The 19,273-nt window shown below is 42.2% G+C and overlaps 1 protein-coding gene across 1 annotated transcript in view; it reads right to left on the bottom strand.

The window, feature by feature from the left end:
* The window catches only part of STK3 (serine/threonine kinase 3), a 219,529-nt gene that overhangs the window by 95,570 nt on the left and 104,686 nt on the right, over nt 1-19,273 (bottom strand). The window contains exons 7-8 of the mRNA XM_063451213.1: nt 13,539-13,676; nt 4,149-4,274 (exon numbers count right to left, since the gene is read on the bottom strand). Of these exons, the coding sequence (XP_063307283.1) occupies nt 4,149-4,274; nt 13,539-13,676 (264 nt within the window). The remainder of the gene's footprint in view (nt 1-4,148; nt 4,275-13,538; nt 13,677-19,273) is intronic.

Raw genomic sequence — 19,273 nt, 5'->3', positions numbered from 1 at the left:
GAAAACAGCAAAGCAAAGGGGGGTATTTAAAGTATTCTGAATAGTTACAGTTCAATTCCATCATTACTTTGAATGTATTGTTTTAAAAGTGTCCTAAAGGGATCTAAAAAGTGATAGTCTTCAGAAGACCTACCAAATGTAGAGTCACAGAAGAAAATACAAAGAAACAGAACAGAAGGTTGACCTTGATGGACTTTAGTCTTTTTTGAAACTAGATTACTATGTAACTATGATTACTATATAACATGAATCGATTGCATTGCTGAAAAAATTGCAGGCATTCGATTTACAGCTAACAAAGTTTGTAAATCACTGAAGTTATAAAGCAACTGTATAGTGAGATAGAAACCTAAGCTGTGCAAGGAGCATTTGTTTGCATGGTGCTTTAAATGTGTCTTCAATGGCCAAAAAGTCAACAATTATAGCTCCCAGCGAATGAGCTAAGCCCTGCACCCATGGGCAAATTCCGTGCAAAGACCTTCCGACTCCCAGGAGGAAGTGACCAGCAACCAGCACATGCCGGATAAGTTCTTAAACCATTTGACTACTTCACCTGGGACTCGGGTGGCTGGGAATTCCCACAGTACGACCATTACAGCACGTTGTAGTGCCTATGGAGCTTGGAGTGCTCCTTAGCCATTTGTGTCAGATAACGTTTTATTTAAACACTGTGAAGAAAAAAGGCAGGGATCCTCAGAAACCAAGCGGTTTGATTCTGCGTTTATATAATAAAATGGGTGTGTTTTTAATTAGGAGCGATTTGCTGATCCTGTGAGGGCAGAGGGCTTCTGAATGGAAACTGCATTTTTTTCCTCTTTTTTGGGGGCAGATAATTGTCTGGTCTTTTTGTTATCGCAATGCCTCATTTTTCCAGCTCTACACACCAAACTATTTGTTGATGATAGGTTCATGGCCAGATTTGTATGTAAGGAGCCAATAAAACTCACAGCCTACGTGTTTTTATACTCCCACGTACAAAATAAAAGTAATTTGTTATTAAAGAGCATCTGTCCTACTCTGATTGTGACACTTCCAACAACACTGGGCGGTATAGAACTGGAATCAGGGGCTGAGTGTACCAGTGATGTCCAAAGACGGCAAGCCTACCCGAAAAGGCGCTAGCTCTTCAAGATGCTGTTAAAACACTTGGTACATAGGTCTAATGCCCTTAGTGCCGTTTGCAAAGCGTGAGTACATCTAATGACACTCTCATGCTGTGCCTTGTGAGGATCAGAGGTAGGATACCAGAAAGCAAGACTGGGGTGCAATGGAGACAAGTATAAAATACGCTTGCTGCACTTCCTTATCCCTGACACGGACAGCAAAAATCAAAAAGCAATATTAGCCTGTGTGCCAGGGCATTCTAAGAGCAAAAAAATAAGGCCTACAACATAGAGAAAGTTAGAAAGTGTAGCAATGTGTAGAAATAAAAACGACATCAAATCCCTAAATATTTTATTTAAAGGGACACATGTATACTTTCTTTCCAAATTGACTTGTTATGATGTGCTTGTCAAAGTATTCTAAGTTACATTATGTCATTACATAGCACATCCAAGGGAAATGAGATTTCCTGAGTAAGAAGAAATAGGAATTGTTACAAGTCGGCGTGCTATAATGTTGGAGAGGATAGGCCTAGTTGAGTATATTAAATACACTAGAGTAGTCAAAGAATAAATGCTAATATGGGGAAGGGGGGAATGAAAGTTATTTGTAGCTGGGGTGACCAATTCGGCCTGCTACTGTTAGACACCAATTCCCATAATTCTCTGTGAGCCATTGGAAGGCTAAGGCGTGAAACCCCGATTTAGACTGACTGGTTGCTGTACATTGACCTTGCTGTGGAATGTTCAGTGAGAGACTTTTTTTTGCAATAACCCATTCATTGTAATTGCTTAAGGCTCTGTTATTCTGATAGATACAGGCTATCAACAATATGGGCTCTTTTCATTCCATGGGATTTAAAACATATTACAGGTCTGAGCCGAATGATGGAAACTTCTCCTGACAGACTGACATGTTTTGATATGTGCTGAGGTAAGCAAACAGATTTTTTTAATTAGCTGAAAACGGCATGCAAAGTATTCTACAGGGGGGGTAAATCCAGATCTTAAAGTTTAAATGTTAGTTTAAGCGTACTGACTATGACCGGCCTCCTCTCAGAGAATTTTAATTTCTGGATAAGATTTTGATTCAGATCAAGCAGCTGTGCAGTGGAATGTACCACAATCAAAACCGGTTCATGACAGCTTGCAGGGAATGTGTCCAAATATTTATTACCTTAAAGAACAGGGTCATTGGTGTGAGGTTAACTCTTAATGCACCACAGAGAACATATATAAACACCTCAAGTGATCAAAGAGCAGCATATCGACTGTGAGCATTAAAGGGAGTTTAGAAATCACCACAAGCTATATAAATCAGGTATGGAAATCTTGGCTGTGAGCCACTGAGAGGTTTAAAGCAAGTGCCCAGTGCCCCTAATTTATTGAGTAAAGAACATATTTAACAGGTATATTCACTAAAGTCTAAAATGTTACAAATTAAACCAGTGGCAAAACAGAGGTAAAAATAGCTGATAAATTGAGCAAACCAGCTGTATATAGTATCTGTATGTATTTTTTGCCTTGGTTTTGCCATTAATTTGTGAACATTTTTAGTGAACAACCTTGTAAATATTAATAGTGGTACAGGCTTACATTAATAAGGATTTTGTTTGTCTGACAGCCTTTCTCTAAATATCCTAACTTGCCTTTTAGGTGGAGTTCCATTCAGCTGCGACGTTAAAGGGACAATCTAAGCATAACTACTTCATCTGATTGTAGTATCTCAGAGTTTAAGTGTTCTTGGACGGTTTGATACTAATTAAGTGTCCCCAGCCAGCAGCCACCCGCCCCCTCTCTACTTGAAGTGTGACTATTAGCTAGAGTCGCTACAACATCAGTGCTTTGCTGACTGCTCTTAGCTTATCACAGCCACCCTACGCTGGCCTTAGCTATACTTTGTGTGGGGCTTGGGCTGCGAGCGGCCATGGACACTTAAAAGCCCCAAAAGTGTTTTTTTTGTTTGTTTTTTCATCATTGAACCACGAGAAAGTATAAGACGTAGTTATGGTGCCTATAGTGTCTCTCTAATATTTATATCTAAAGTCTGAGTCTTTTCTTACATTTTATCAGTAATTGTTTGTGTAGACTCTAAGGCTATCATGGTTAATGGGCAGATTCTCTGAGTGAGTAGTGGGTAGCTTCTCACGGTGTCAGTATGACTAGGCAGATTCTTAGTGCATCATGGTAAATATGCAGAATCACAGGGTATCACAGTGAATTGGCAGATTCTCAGTGCATCATGGTGAAATAGTAGGTCCTCTTGGTTTCAGTGTAAACTGGCAGCTTGACAGGATTGAGATAAAGTGGTTGTGTTCTTTTAATGTATTTAAAAATCTATGGGTTAATTAATCTAGAAAGTCTCAGAATAGAGCAATTTAAAACCTCTCCAGACACTATACCCATGATATCTCTCACCATATGCATTCCCGCTCCATACTCTGGTCCTGACATGGTAGTTAGCTTAAGTAATGGTATGTGTTTTTCAATATCGAATATAAAATATGCCAGAGAACCTTTTCTCGCCGGCAATAAAAACAGCAAAATGCACAATTACAGGGAAATGGATATACAAACACACCCCAGGCACTGGTTGTCGATTAAACATGCAACCTTCAAAGTCCTTAACACGGTACAAACAGCACAATATCTACAGGATATATCTGTATTTAATATCCCACCATGTCATCTAAGATTGATCGATTGATGAAGGCAAGAACAGCAGGTCAATCCGAAACAGTGCAGGGTGCACAGTTGTGGAACGCCCGATATATGAGGACAGTAGAGGAGCATCCCACTATCAGGAGGAAACTGAAGACATGGCTGTATGATACAGCCTTTCCCCATCTAACATTTAATTTCTATCACCATTCCTTACCTATCTCCCAATTTCGTCTGTTTGTTTTTTTTGTTTGTTTTTTTATATTCACCTACCATTGCAGAGAAGCACTGCTGGCTCTGTTTACGGGCTAGAGAGGAAGATCTAACAAGATACAAAATAATTCCAATACATTAAAAAAGACACTAAAAAGAATAAACACGTACCGAATTCTCATCTTCCTCTTCCAGTTCTCTTTGCTGTTCTTCATGTCGTTTTGCTTTGATGTCCATTGCTTCTGTGATGAGATCTCTCAATATGGACACGGGTTTTGCATTTTTAATAAATGTGTGCTACAAAATAAAGAAAATGAAACAAGCATATAATAACCAATTAAAACTGAGAAATAACAGTGTTACTAAGAGGCAGTGCACAATCTTTCTAACTGTGGAAATAGTTATATAATCCTCACTGCCACGTCAACACCAAGGTTTACACGGAGTTTTGGTGACCAGCGAACTAGCTGTTTAGATTTTATATAAGAATATGAATCACTGAGTATATCCAAGTTGTTCAATCATCATAATATTCCTCATGGCATCAGTGTCCCAACAGATTACATTTCACCTTGGTGAATAGTGAGATGTTAATTCCTATTTTACTATCCAAGAAATATCAACTAGGGACATGTTAATGTAGAGAAATAAAAGTGCAATTCTTTTTTTTTTTTAATTCTATTTTTTTTCATGTGCTCAGATTCACAACAAGCGCGCAGAGCCACGACAGCTTCTGCACGCATTTTCATAACATTTTGCAGTTTAGACAGCACATTTTTTATAGATAACATGAGGAATACAGGCAGTTAAACATAAAGGTAGTATAGTGCAGCATGCTAGACTGAACGTGCATTTAACATGGCTAGTAGCGCTGGGGTTTGTAAGTCTAAGGCATTGCATTATTAAGAACGACAGCTGTGGTGGTTAGGGTGTGATTTGCACGTTATCAACGGTTATGTCATGTCAGCAGCCCTATCGCTAGTGTTAATTAAAACTGAAGGTGTCCCATGAGACAAGACTGGTCAATAACAAGATACATAAGCAGGTATAGTAAATATAGTAGATATATGTATGAGGAACCATGGTTATGGACTGTTCGGGAGGTGAAATAACAGCATTTTAAAAACAATTGTTACTTTATGAATAGCTGGCTTGTGGAGAGCAGTTCATATGAGTAACGGCATAAAGTCTATTTATAGCAAGACATGCCTGGCAGACTCCGCACTCCTGCTTGTGCTTATCCGATCCCTTCTGGGCGCCTGGTACATACCGCGGGGGCCTCCATCACACGGAACATCAGAGGCAAGTGTCCTGCGAAGCGCCAGGTTACCGGCTTATGGTGGGGTAAGTTTGTTCCGTCGGGTGGTCGGCACAGTCCCGGTGGTCTGGGCACCATATATCCGGTGCGGTTTTGACGCTGCTTGAGACGGAGGCGGGTGCTTGTATTGAGGCAGGCTCTGCGTTTCCGTTTGTGTCTCCGATCCCTTCTTCGGTGCCTTTTGAGGGGACTTCTAGTGACTGTTGGTCTGTGTCCACCCCTTGGGCCTGTGGGTGCCGGGGGAAGTGGCGCGGGATTAGACTGCTTGACAGTAGCTGTGGTCAGCGCCCTCTCCGAGATCTCGTCCCAGAAGGCAGAAAGGATAGCGTCCAGCTTGATCAGTGTGTTATTCAGCTGCTCCCCGCAGTCCCCCCTGTTTGCCGGCTTGCTTGTTGCAACCACCATTTTGGGGTCGGTGACTCTAGGAGCTTGTAGTCCCTGGGATGTGTGAATCAGCGGTGGGTGTGCTGCTGTTGCCGGGATGTCCCCCACCAGCAGGGGGGGGGGGGAGGCTTGTGGGTGGTCCTCCGCAGGGTTAATATTGGCTTTTTGGGAGTCCCAGGCTGGGTGATCGGCCGCCTCACCCGCGCCCTTACCTCCACGTAGGCCTCAAGTCAGGCTTGTTGTTGCTGCGGTAGGCCCCAGTGATGCAGCCCGCGTTCTCGGTGGCTCAGTGTTATGGGAGTAGTCTCTGTATGATCCAGCCTGCATCCCCTACCAGGGTGGTGCGTTTTTGATGAGATTGTAGCATGAGAACCAAGTTTATTTAGCTTAAACAGGGATTTCAGGCTGGAGCTCGTGTTACACACTTCTGATCAGCGCCACAGCCAGGCTCCGCCCCCCAAACATGCAATTCTATGTCCTATGGATGGATGGTTCGCTTAAAATATACAAAAATGATATATTATACACACTCATACATACATACGGAAAATTACTTAATTACTGAATTAGTGTTTCAATCAGTCCCATTGCCACAGGGGTATAAAATCAAGCACCTAGACATGCAGTCTGCTTTACAAACATTTATGGGGGGAAATGGGTCGTTGTGAAGAGCTCAATGAATTCACGTGTGGTACTATGATAGGGTGTCACCTTTGCAATAAATCAGTTTGTGATGTTTAATCCCACTAAATATTCCACGGTCAGCTGTAAGTGATAAGATTTGAAAGTGGAAGCACTTAGGAACAGCAGCAACTCAGCCATGAAGTGGAAGACCATGAAGTCACAAAGCGGCATCACATCCTGAGACTCTGTGTGTAAGTCGTTGATTCCATAGCTGAAGAGTTCCAAACTTCCACTGGCGTTAATATCAGCACAAAAACTGTATGGCGGGAGCTACATAGAAGGGTTCTGCATGCAAGCCTCACATCACCAAGTACAATGCCAAGTGTTGGATCGAGTGGTGTAAATGCCGCCAATGGACTCTGCAGTGTAAACATGTTATGTGGAGGGACAAGTCTCGCTTCTCTGTTTGGCAGTGTGATGAGCGAATCTGACCTCATTGTGCCAACTGTAAAGATTGGTGGAAGAGGGATAATGGCATAGGGCTGTTTTTCAGGGGTTAAGCTAGGCCCATTACTTTCAGTGAAGGGAAATCTTACCAAGACATTTTGGACAATGCTTTGCTTCCAGTCATGACAGTTTGGGGAAGCCCCTTTTCTATTCCAGCATGACTGTGCCCCACAGCACAAAGTAAGGTCCATAAAGACATGGTTGGACAGAGCCCTGACCTCAACCCAATCTATCACTTTTGGGTGAACTGGAATGGAGATTACGAGCCAGGCCTTAGCGTCCAACATAATTTCCTGACCTCAAACATTCATTACTGGATGAATGAGCAATATTTTCCACAGAAACACTAAAAATTCTTGGGGAGCGAGAGAGCGTGTGCGAGAGAGAGCGAGAGAGCGTGTGCGAGAGAGAGCGAGAGAGCGTGTGCGAGAGAGAGCGAGAGAGCGTGTGCGAGAGAGAGCGAGAGAGCGTGTGCGAGAGAGAGCGAGAGAGCGTGTGCGAGAGAGAGCGAGAGAGCGTGTGCGAGAGAGAGCGAGAGAGCGTGTGCGAGAGAGAGCGAGAGAGCGTGTGCGAGAGAGAGCGTGTGCGAGAGAGAGCGAGAGAGCGAGAGATCGAGAGAGAGAGTGAGAGAGTGTGGGAGTGTGGGAGTGAGAGTGAGTGTGGGAGTGAGAGTGAGAGTGAGAGTGGGAGTGGGAGGGGGAGGGGGAGAGGGAGAGGGAGAGGGGGAGGGGGAGGGGGAGAGAGTGTGTGTGTGTGTGTGTGTGTGTCTTTCTTTCTCTGTGTGTGTGTGTGTGTGTGTGTTCGTTCTCTTTGGATAATGAATGCATGAAATCACTGTGTTTTGAAGTAGCAGAAGGCATTTATTACAGTTTTTAAACTGCCTTTCTGATGATACCACAAAACAACATTTTGGGAGTATTGTTTCAATTGACCACTTGGGTTCAGCTTACCAGATATGAAAGATTAATTTACGTGCAGCCAATCCGCTGCACCAGGAAATGGTTTAGAATTTTCTAGTAATACTCTCTATTTGAATGTAAGTGATTTATTGAATTGCACAAATAAACCCCTGCCCAGCAAAGGAAGTCTGAAAAATATGGTGGGACTTCCTGCACTACAACCTAGGCCACTGGTAGTCAACCTTTTAAAACCTACCACCCACTTTTGTATCTTTGTTGATGGTAAAATTTCCTTACCGCCCAACAGTTGTTTTTTTTTTTTTTTTTTTAATTTTAAGGAGGGTTCTACACTTTGGCATAATTAGGCTGCACTCCTCCTTCCAATCGCTTGAGTACAATATACACAAGATTAGCATAAGTGCATGAAAGATAAAGGTTTCTTATTTGCTTATTTAATAGTCGAGCGTAATAAATTTCAGCTATAAACTATGAGTCACGCAGCCAGAATAAAAGAGCTAATTGAATGGATACAGTAATTGCCTGAATCTCTGCAGTAGGTAGCGAGTAAGCGGATTGGAGGTTGTGTGACAACTTAAAACAAACATCTTATGATGTGATTTTTTCCAAACCCCCCCTACCACAACATTTAGCAAACCAACAGTGCAAATTAGTGAAGGGCATACAAGTAGCCATGTCTACTGTTTGCTTCATCAAATCCGTGTTCCATGACTGTAAGCTCAGATGGTGTAACCTGAGAAAGCCAAAAAACGGGAGAGGAAAAAAAAATTGATAATATCTTTCATAAACAAGGAAAGAGCTTAATTTGAGTCTTTCCCAAAATATCTTTAAACCCAATTAGAATACAATTAGTTGGCTTTAGATGCTATACAGAAAAGCATATGTGTAATCTTACACCGGGTACTTGCAGCGAGGGGAGCCCTTCATTAAATGTAAACGTATAACTCCACTTATACGAACGTTTGACCACTTCAAAGGCCCTAAAAAGCTGCCAGATGCACTTTGTGGGTTCATAAAACGTTAGTCTTTATAGAGCCTGAGGTGGCTTATGATGCTTCCTAAGTTAATTTAGTAATAGAATGCATTGTGTTTTTAATCGAATAGGTTGCGCACTCAATAAAATAGTTAATGGATTTGTGAATAATTTACACGTTTGGGTATTTCCATGTACGCGTATTCAGCTGTGGTCAAGCAAGTGGATTTTTTTTCCCTCCCCACTTTTACATTTAGAAAACTTCAGGATGCTTTTATTTAGAAATGAAGAGGAAATTTTATTTTAAATCATTCTTGATCAGTGTGCACAATAAATAGCATATAGTCAGTTTATCCTGGGCAAGTGTTTGTGGGGGGGGGCTGTGACAGACCACCCTGTCCCTGGATTATAAAGTGTTTTGTCCTATTCTCCTGTTTGTTCTGTGGATTGCGTTCACCTCTTATTTAAACATTGTCCTGTTTGAAAACCTAAAAAAACACAGAATGACAGGCTACCCCTATGCAGAGTGTGCCGCTTGTTGACCTTGTTAACCTCTGCCAACACCTCAGTAACCGCAATAACACCAACGTTCTAAGCGGTCGGCTAGGTGGTTATCGTTCGTATGTGCGAACACGTGGCGGCGGCCATCTTTAGCCGCAAACATAGACAGCTATGTTTGGTCGTTGAGTGTATGGAACTAAAAATCGGACACTCAACAGCACGAACACCGCTGGAGCTACCACCTCCAGTTACGTTAGGGAAAATGGATTAGAATGAACGGCATCCGGTGGGAGCCAACTCCCGAGCGAAGGGCACAAGACAAACGTACGTACGAACAGTTTATTAGTGGGTTTTATTGTGTTTCGTACTCCCGAAGGGGACCTACCGCTCAGCCTGAATTTCTGGAACTCTTTTGGGTAGGTGCCTCGTGTGCGGTCGGTCTAAACTATCCCCCGGTGGGTTTCGTCTGGGTTCGTGGGATCCGAGTGTTTTAGGATATGTTGGGCGCTCAGACCCAGGCTATCCGGGGATATAGGACTTGAGGGGGTACTCCGTTATTAAATATAAGTTTTTGGGGTATAACTACTGTGTATGTCCTGGACCTGAGAGTTAATGTAATTATTTGTGTGTTTTACAGTAGTTTCCTCTCAGGTCCAGTGGGGAATGCCCCTGGAATATGTTACAGTAAACCCCTTGGACCGGCTGGAGGTTATCCCCCCACTGGCTTGCCCCAAGTACCTATGCTGAGGACTGCATACAGCTGCAAACTACGATCTGAATGCACTATCGCATACTAATAGCCTCGCCCTGAAGCATCGTCGACTCAGACGGAGGGCCATGCGCCACCAGAGGCAACAGACCATCAGGACCTTCTGTTACTCAGATAACAGGAAGGACTTGGACTTCCAAAACCTCCAAGTCTGTGGCTTGAAAAAGCTGACACACATACAGGCCTGAGGTTGGAGGGTTGCATTACCTCTCTCCCACCATGCCGGTATCGTGAGCGATTCCCTTGATAGCATTCTACATTTGGGCATGGGTTGAATCTACGCACACAATTCGTGCCATTAGAAGGTTCCTGCTCAGCAATGCCAACTGCATGCATGCATTAAGAAGGCCCAGAGGCTCTTAGCTGGGAGATGGACTTGGCTGTAATTCTGAAATTGAGACGCAGGAGTGCTTCGGCGCTTGCAGCTACAGCTAGGTGCACTCTTGCTTTTTATGTGCCTGCAGCCTCCCATCCATAGCCATTGGCTAAGCAGTCTTCGTAAAAGATCACAGATCATCTGTAGCAAAATGTGCCTTGTTTGTCTTACTTACTTAGTATGCTGGCTTTAATGTTATGTGATAGCCTATAATCCTACTGGCCTGGAGCTTAACCTTCTTTATTTTTCTTTCTGCCTGTTTTTATCTCCTAAATTGTAGGTGTGCAACCCAGTGGTTACGATTTTTTGTAATTTTTTTACTTGATGTTTTGTTTTTTGATAAATGTCTTTTTGTAATGGAGATTGGCTACTTACCAGCTTAAACTATAATCTAGCTAGTCTTGACCATGTCTTATAATCTATGCCTCTATACCCAACTTACATAGCCATATCCTTAGACATGTTTAGCCGGTAATAATTTCTAACAAAACCCCCCAAAAAAGCATCCTCAACTTTTTTTTTCTGTCAATTTTCTTGCCTTACACCATCTTGTTGACATATCACTTCCAGCCTGTATGTTTATCACTGCATGTCTTATTCTGCTTGTGTGATCAGAAGAAGATAGAACATAAGGCATATAATTACTTAATGAGAGTATCGTCGGAAATGGAGGAGAGTGCATCCTCACTTCTATAACTGGCACTAAAGTCATCTCAGGTGGGCCGCTGCTATCCAGTTAGCAGTATGGCACACTGTGAGCCGAATGACTCAAATAATGGATAGTCTCATGATGCCTTATATGACTGGGGAAGTATTAAACACAAAGCACACAGAGCTGGCAAGATACAACATACCAGCATGAATGAGGTAACTAGCATTTTCACAAGACAAAATGGTAACAAATGCCAGGCACCATTTATTGGCACTTGCCATTTTCACATTAGGTTTTCTAGTCTAATAATGGCATGTAGAAAGATTGCCAGTCATCTACTTTTTCATGAATATTTTGCTTCCAAACCAAGATTAAAGGCATGCTTAAGATATGATGGTGTTCGCCGGGATGCCACTCCCTACTTCCACTACTTCTGACAGCTGAAAGTTTTCTCTGAAAGTATAGGGCTTAGCGCATGGGCTGATAATGATCAGTAAACGCTCTTAGCCAATGAACTAGCTTTGCACTGCAGGACCTAGCTCAGGAGAGCTAACGGAAGCTACTACTTAGGAGCTGTCTGCACCCCCATCAGAAACAGGTGGGTAGCAGCGTCCCACGGATCTCAGATAAAAAGTCAAACTGTTCTAAAACGCTTTGACTGCTTACAATGGGGGGGCACCAGAACACTCCGGGCATCATAAACGTTAAAACGCGCTGTAGTGGTTATGGTTCTAGGAGTGTTCCTTTAACACCATGAACTGTTAATAGAGATAATTTTATGGAGTGTCCACGTTACAGACATTGCATTCTTACTCATAGGAAACAAATGTCTTGTAATAAACTTTAATGTTGCTCTTCACATGTTCCTGGGCTACATTCCACACGCTCAATGTCACTGACCTAGAATAAGTCACTTGTAGGGCCAAGTTCCAGGATCTGTTAATCATTTGGGCAATCAGTGAATAGCAGCACTTAAGAGAGTTGATATTTATTTCATTTGGAATGATTCCATTTTAAATCAGATATCAGAGAAACTAGCTCATAAAAGTTATTCAATACCAAAATACGAAGTGTTATCTCCAGAAAGATGAGAATTGTGATACGTGTGAGTTTACAGTGTCATGAAACAGGGAATCAAGCACTTCAAGGTAAACAGATTGGAACAAAGTTTTTCAAAAGGCTGTACTTCAGTCAAATAGACTAGTCTCAGTAGACCACTTTTACAGAGCATCTGGCTGCTGTGGTGATGTTGTTGTGCTCTAATACTGATGATTTGTGAGCAGGCTGTAAATTAAAATGAGAACTTTTTATTAAACAGATAATTGCAATGTTGCCATATTGAGAGGATATATTTAACCCCTTAAGGACCAAGCTTCTGGAATAAAAGGGAATCATGACATGTCACAAATGTCATGTGTCCTTAAGGGGTTAAAGAGGAACCATAGTTTTTCTATTTGCCAATGTTCCTCTTCTTCCTGGCCACAGTAAAGCCTACAGAAGCATTTTAAAATGGTGAGGTGTACGACGGACATAATAAAACATACCTACCTTATGCTGCATATCCAGGCGCCCAAAGCACCATCTTTCACAAATGTATACTAAAAATTGTAAACCAGTCCCTCCCCGTCTGTAGTGCTATATGCATGGTTTATGGAAACACTAAATGGCATTAAAACTAGATATCCACATTGTTTAGAAGTAGTTTTGAGCAGTTGGAAAACAAGTTTTTTTCTGTACCCATTCAGTGAGTTATAGGTATATATACCGGTTCTAGAATACGATCACACCTACCTAAATAGATCTGAACAATGTAGCTATCCAAGTCTTGCAATTCAGTTGTAAGTCTACAGATCTTGGTCCTCAATGCCCTTTTCGCAGTAGAGGAAGAAAATTGCCATGCTATGATAATGATTTTGCCATTCCTCTTGCCTCTGAAAGGGTAGGGACATTCAAAGGCAAGGCCATAGAGGGAGCAGCCAGAGAAATGCAGGAAGCAGGTGGGTGACCGCAACACATATATGCCCTGAGCTTAAATGTTACCCATGTGTAAAGATCGCACAGACCACTCTTATACCTGCAAAGCTTGTTTACAGGGTTACTGAAAGAATTACAACCAATCAAAGCTGCTGTAGTAGCTATGATGCCTGGAGTAACCAGAGCACATTCCTTGATAATGGGACAAAATATTTAGCAAAGGTTTATTCTTAAATCACTAAAGTGGTCATCACCCTTAAGGGATTTTTGGCTGGTGAGTAACCTAGGAGAACAATAACCTAGGCTGGAAGGGGGTCCAAAATCAGGACATTTTGGCAGGATCCATGATGGTTGATAGGTTATGGTTTTACTACCCAATGTGTAATGCATATTGTTTTAATGTATTATGAGTAAATATAACTATGGGGTATCATTCTCCTCCGAATCTACAGCGCTGCAGAATATGTTGGTGCTTCGCGAATGCCCATAATACTACTAATCTGAACTAGGATGTAACAATGCACACAGATACGGTACTGTTTGGATGAATGGACATGATGCATTACCTGAAGGAGCTGGGTGGCAGTCGCTCTCTGCTCCGGATTCTTCACCAGACATTTCTTCACAAAATCCGTGAATTCGTCAGTCCAGAGCTCTGGCTTTCTGAAGGTAGGAGGTGGGTTTGTTGGAATCATGAAGATTGCCTAAAGAGAATACCAAACACCAAAAATAAGATAATGGATTTATTTAACATTTCTTATGTACTGCATGGATCCCCTATAGTAATATTGTAATTTGTAAAATTATTTAAAATATATATATATATGTAAGAGGATGCAAAACAACTATCAATCAAAATGTTGCTTTGGCAAATACGGCAACAAGTATGTAAACCCTGCACTAAACAAGTATGGGTCCCTGGAGTGCCCCTTTAAATTGCTAAACAAAAGATTAGCATGCTTCTCAATTTTGCAAGATGTCATATATAATCTTACATAAATTTCTTTAGTGCTGGCCTTGAAAACAACATCTACTGTGAACTTTGCTACCTTTATCTGTTGGTAATCTTAATTTAAATTTAACGGCTATTCAGTAGCTATCAAAACCAAAAAGAAAAAAGCTAACCTTCTTTAGAAGCTATGTACTTCTTATCTCAAAGCAGCAACTCCCAGATAGATCACATACTTCAAACATTATGATAGGCTATTAAACACAAAAAAAATCTATACTGCATAGGTCAGAGCATTGAATTCTAATCAGGACTTGGACACACAAGCTTTTCCCCCCACAATCGATATACAGCAGCCCAGCACCTTATCAGACAATGACTTATTTACCTAATCAATATCTGCACAAAAACAATTAGCATTTCTCAGACACTTTATGGACGAAAATCAGTATTATTGCACGTTATGTCAATACAACTTTCCAGTGAACTCTTTTCAAACTATCCTATGCTTCAATTGAACTCACTACTGTACAGACCTCCTCCTGCTACAAAGCTGATGCAAGAGAGAGCGAGAGAAAAAAAACAAAAAAAACTTGTGGGGCCCATTTGTCTACCCCTATTTAAAATGTTTGCTGTACATAACTGCCTAGGTATAAGACGGTATGGACCTCATGGGATAACTTTACTACCTACCTGACGGATGGTTATCTCGCCTGCTTCCTCCTGAGGAAGATTTCATCTCCTTTAAAGGTCCACTATAGGCACCCAGACCACTTCAGCTCAATGAAATGGTCTGGGTGCCATGTCCATCTAGGGTTAACCCTGCAGCTGTAAACATAGCAGTTTCAGGGAAACTGCTATGTTCACATTAGGGTTAATCCAGCCTCTAGTGGCTGTCTCATTGACATCCACTAGAGGCGCTTCCGCGCTTCTCACTGTGATTTTACAGTGAGAAGACGCCAGCGTCCATAGGAAAGCACTGAGAAATGCTTTCCTATGGACTAACAATGCACACGCGGCTCTTGCCACGCATGCGCATTCAGTGGATGACATCAGAAGAGGGAGGAGAGTCCCCAGTGCCGAGGGAGCCCGGCGCTGGAGAAAGGTAAGAATTTAACCCCTTCCTCTCCCTTCAGCCCGGCGGGAGGGGGACCTAGAGGGTGGGGCAGACCCAAAGACCCTATACAGCCAGGAAAAGTTGTTTTCCTGGCACTATAGTGGTCCTTTAAATGAAAATCCCTCTGGATAGGACATTATAGGATTTTTTTTTTTTTTTTTCCTTTTCTGTGTTCAGCTATTTCTTCACTTCAATTAGTGAAAACAACTGGTGTGATGTTACATAAAGATATCTCGATTCTGTACTTGTATAGACAACAAGGTTCTAATAAAGTGATGGTGTTACGTTATATGTACACTGTATCATTGTTCTACACTTGCTGCATGGTATTTAAATAAAGAATAATAAAACAAAAAAGTTAGAGAAATATCAAACCTCATGTTCTTAGCCTTGACCTGAATAGCGTTAAAGGGACGCTATAGAGACCCAGACCACCTTATCTCATTGAAGTGGTCTGGGTGCACTGTCCTTGTCCCGTTAGCATTGGAATGTAAAAACATTGCAGTTTCAGAAAAACTCCAATTATATGCAGGGTTAAGACTGCCTCTAGTGGCCATCTACCAGACAGCTACTAGGAGCGCTTTCTGTTTCATGAAGTTTAACCCTGTAAAACAATGCCGGAAGTCCTCACATTTTGCAAGAGGGCGGCTAGCGTCTTTTAAATCCCCGTAGGAAAGCACTGAGTCAATGTTTTTCTACGAGGAAGGCCTAAGACATGCTGTGCTCGCCGTGCATGCACATTATGGTCCCCCATCAGTTGCCGTCTGAGGAGAAGAAGCCTGACTGCGCTGGAATAGGCAAGAGTTAAAGGGTTATTTGAACATTTCATGGCAGTGGGTGTGGGGGTCATGGCACAGGGACAGTTTTGCATTCCTAACATTGCTTTAAAGAGGCAAGCAGAAGCTAGTTATTAGTTGTGCTCTCAACTTCCCTACCACTTTTTTTTCCTCACTCTTTTTTTTGGAAATGTGCATTTGAACAAATGAAAAGGCCGTCCTGAAACAGCCAAGTATTAGATGTAAATGTGTAACTTGTAAGTGCGCACAAACTGCATTGTGATGAAAACTGCCAGCATCTGTCATGGAAAGATGGCTTCTATTATTGCCCAAAGCTAAGTGTGCTTCTACTTCCCCACATATCTCACCTATTCACTTTCATTATGGCTGTAGGGTTCTGTAATTTGCATATTTAAATTCTCATATTAAAGGGACACTATAGTTACCAGAACAACTACAGCTTAAAGGACCACTATAGTGCCCTGAGGGTGCCCCCACCTTCAGGGTCCCCCTCCCGCCGGGCTCTAGGGGGAGGAAGGGGTTAAACTTACCTCTTTCTCCAGCGCCGGGCGGGGAGCTCTCCTCCTCCTCGGCTGAATGCGCATGCATTCAGTTTAATAGGAGTTTATAGATCCCGGATAATGAATGAAAGATCTGTCGAAATTCTAAATAATTCTAAATAGGGAGGGTTCTACTAGCTGAAAGGGACATAATAGGCACCCAGAGCACTGCAGGTTTTCTGGGTGAGTGTCCGTCCTCTTAGCCCTGCACTAAAAAACTCTGCAGTTTCAGAGCAAATGTTTACACTGCAGGGTTAAGACAGCCTCTAGTACCACACAGCCAACAGAGGTGCTACCTTGCATTTACATAGAGTTTAACTCCATGAAACAACGCTAGACGTCCTCACATTTTGCATGAGGTTGCCCAGCATCTCTAAATACCCCATAGGAAAGCATTGAATCAATGCTTTCCTATGGGGAAGGCCTAACACGCTTAGCACTCGCTGCACATGCGCATTAGTTTACCCCCATTGCCGAGGTCAAAGGAGGCGGAGATGGACCTCAGCGCTGGAAAGAAGGAAGGGTTTAGAGTGGTTTTTTTTTTAACCCTTGCAACACCCAAAGTGGGTGTGTGAGATGACACTATAGCATTAGGGTGCATTACTTTCTTTATCAAAGTTTACAAGGATTTTCCCTCAAGTTCCAATTTTGTATTCCTAACACTATAGTGTTCCTTGAAGCATATGCCTGTGCAAGTGTCTTAAAGGACCACTATAGTGCCAGGAAAACATACTCGCCGGGCTGGATGGAGAGGAAAGGGTTACAACTTACCTTTATTCCAGCGCCGGGCGGGGAGCTCTCCTCCTCCTCTCCGCCTCCGATCTTCCCTTTCGGCTGAATGCGCATGTGCGGCAAGAGCTGCGCGCGCATTCAGCCGGTCTCATAGGAAAGCATTATCAATGCTTTCCTATGGACGCTTGCATGTGCTCACTGATTTTCACAGAGAGAATCATGCAAGCGCCTCTAGCGGCTGTCAGTGAGACCAGCCACTAGAGGATTTGGAGGCTGGATTAACCCTATTAAAAACATAGCAGTTTCTCTGAAACTGCTATGTTTATAAAAAAAAGGGGGGGGGGGGTTAATCCTAGAGGGACCAGGCACCCAGACCACTTCATTAAGCTGAAGTGGTCTGGGTGCCTAGAGTGGTCCTTTAAGTTACACTAAAATTAAAGGACCACTATAGGCACCCAGACCACTTCAGCTCAATTAAGTGGTCTGGGTGCCAGGTCTCTCTAGTTTTAACCCTACAGCTGAAAACATAGCAGTTTCAGAGAGACTGCTATGTTTACACTGAGAGTTAATCCAGCCTCTAGTGGCTGTCTCATAGACAGCCACTAGAGGCCGCTTCCGCGATTCTCACTGTGAAAACCACAGTGAGAAGACGCTGCTGTCCATAGGGAAGCATTGAGCATTGATCTTGCCATGCATGTGCATTCCGCGCTGACGTCAGCAGGAGGAGGAGAGTTGCCCCAGCACAGAGGGAGCTCGGCGCTGAAGAAAGGTAAGTGGCTGAAGGGTTTTTATCCCCTTCAGCCCAGCGGGAGGGGGGGGGGGCGCTAAGGACTACATAGTGCCAGGAAAACAAGTATGATTTCCTGGCACAATAGTGGTCCTTTAAGAAAATCTGGTAAATACTTAGAGCCTGCAAAGTAATGCACTCAGCGCACTCTCACTACGATGGTGGGTAAAAGGAAAGCTCTATTCTGGTGGGGTAAATAATAAATTATCCACTAAATTCCAATAACAAAGTAAGGAACAAACATCACAGTCACCATATAAAAATATAATGTGCCTGTTCTAAATATTAGGAACTCTATTTTGCATCTCAACCAAATAATTAAATAACATTCATAAAAATAATGCATTAATACAATGGGAAGGAGTTACTTCTCGCCTATTGTGTACTTTTGAAGAAAGACTCAAAGCACCATAACCTGTACATTGTTCTGTAATGATTATTGTACCAGGTGTACACTGGCGACCACCTCCAAAACGCAAGTAATCAAACCATCCACAAATATGTAGCCTCCAGGAGAGCCAAAAACCATAAGAGTGCTGTAGTAGTTATAATGCTTGCAGTATTCCTTTAACTTTCTCACAGCCAACGTGCTTAAACCTCTACAGAAATGGCATGAAACAAACTGACCAATTACTTAATTGCTACTCTTCAAAATATTGTCATCTTTTCTGCTGCTTAAGACACAGTTGACCCCCCATCAACATGCGTTTAGACTGGAAGAAAGAAGATTTTGTCTAAAGCAAAGGCAAGTTTTTTTTGTTTTTTTGTTTTTTTTAAATCGAAGAACAATAAGGATGTGGAATTCTCTACCTGAAGAAGTGGTTTTTCAGAGTCCATACAGATGTTCAAACAGCTACTAGATGCATACTTGCAAAAACAGAATATTCAAGGATATAATTTTTCAATGTAGGGTAATAGCTGCTTGAGCCAAGGATAATTCTGACTGCCATTCTAGGGTCAGGAAGGATTTTTTTTCCTAGTTTGTTGCAAAATTGGAAGTGCTTCACACTGTTTTTTTTGGGTTTTTTTTTGCCTTCTTTTGGATCAACAGCAAAAAACAAATGTGAGGAAGGCTTAACTTGATGCATATGAAACTTCTTCCCACCTTTTCTAACCTTCTTCATTGAGATTTACATTGATTTACATGGACATGAACCACAACTCGAGGGATTGGCTCCCACCGACAAGGTTACTCTGTCTTATGGGAGGCCAATCCATAACAAAATGGTTGATAACCATTTGGCTTTTATGTTTTGTATCTGAGATACTAGATAATACGTGGTCAGGTCATAACATTATTATGTGGGTTATCATGTAGGTGCTTCTTTGAGTTAATTAATCCAAAAGATACCTTGCAAGCTAACAACTGGTGTGCTTTTA

This window comes from Pelobates fuscus, chromosome 4, assembly GCF_036172605.1.
Source record: "Pelobates fuscus isolate aPelFus1 chromosome 4, aPelFus1.pri, whole genome shotgun sequence".
Taxonomy (NCBI): Eukaryota; Metazoa; Chordata; class Amphibia; order Anura; family Pelobatidae; genus Pelobates; species Pelobates fuscus.
Note: the sequence above shows the minus strand (reverse complement) of the source record. Positions and strands in the feature narration are given on the sequence as shown.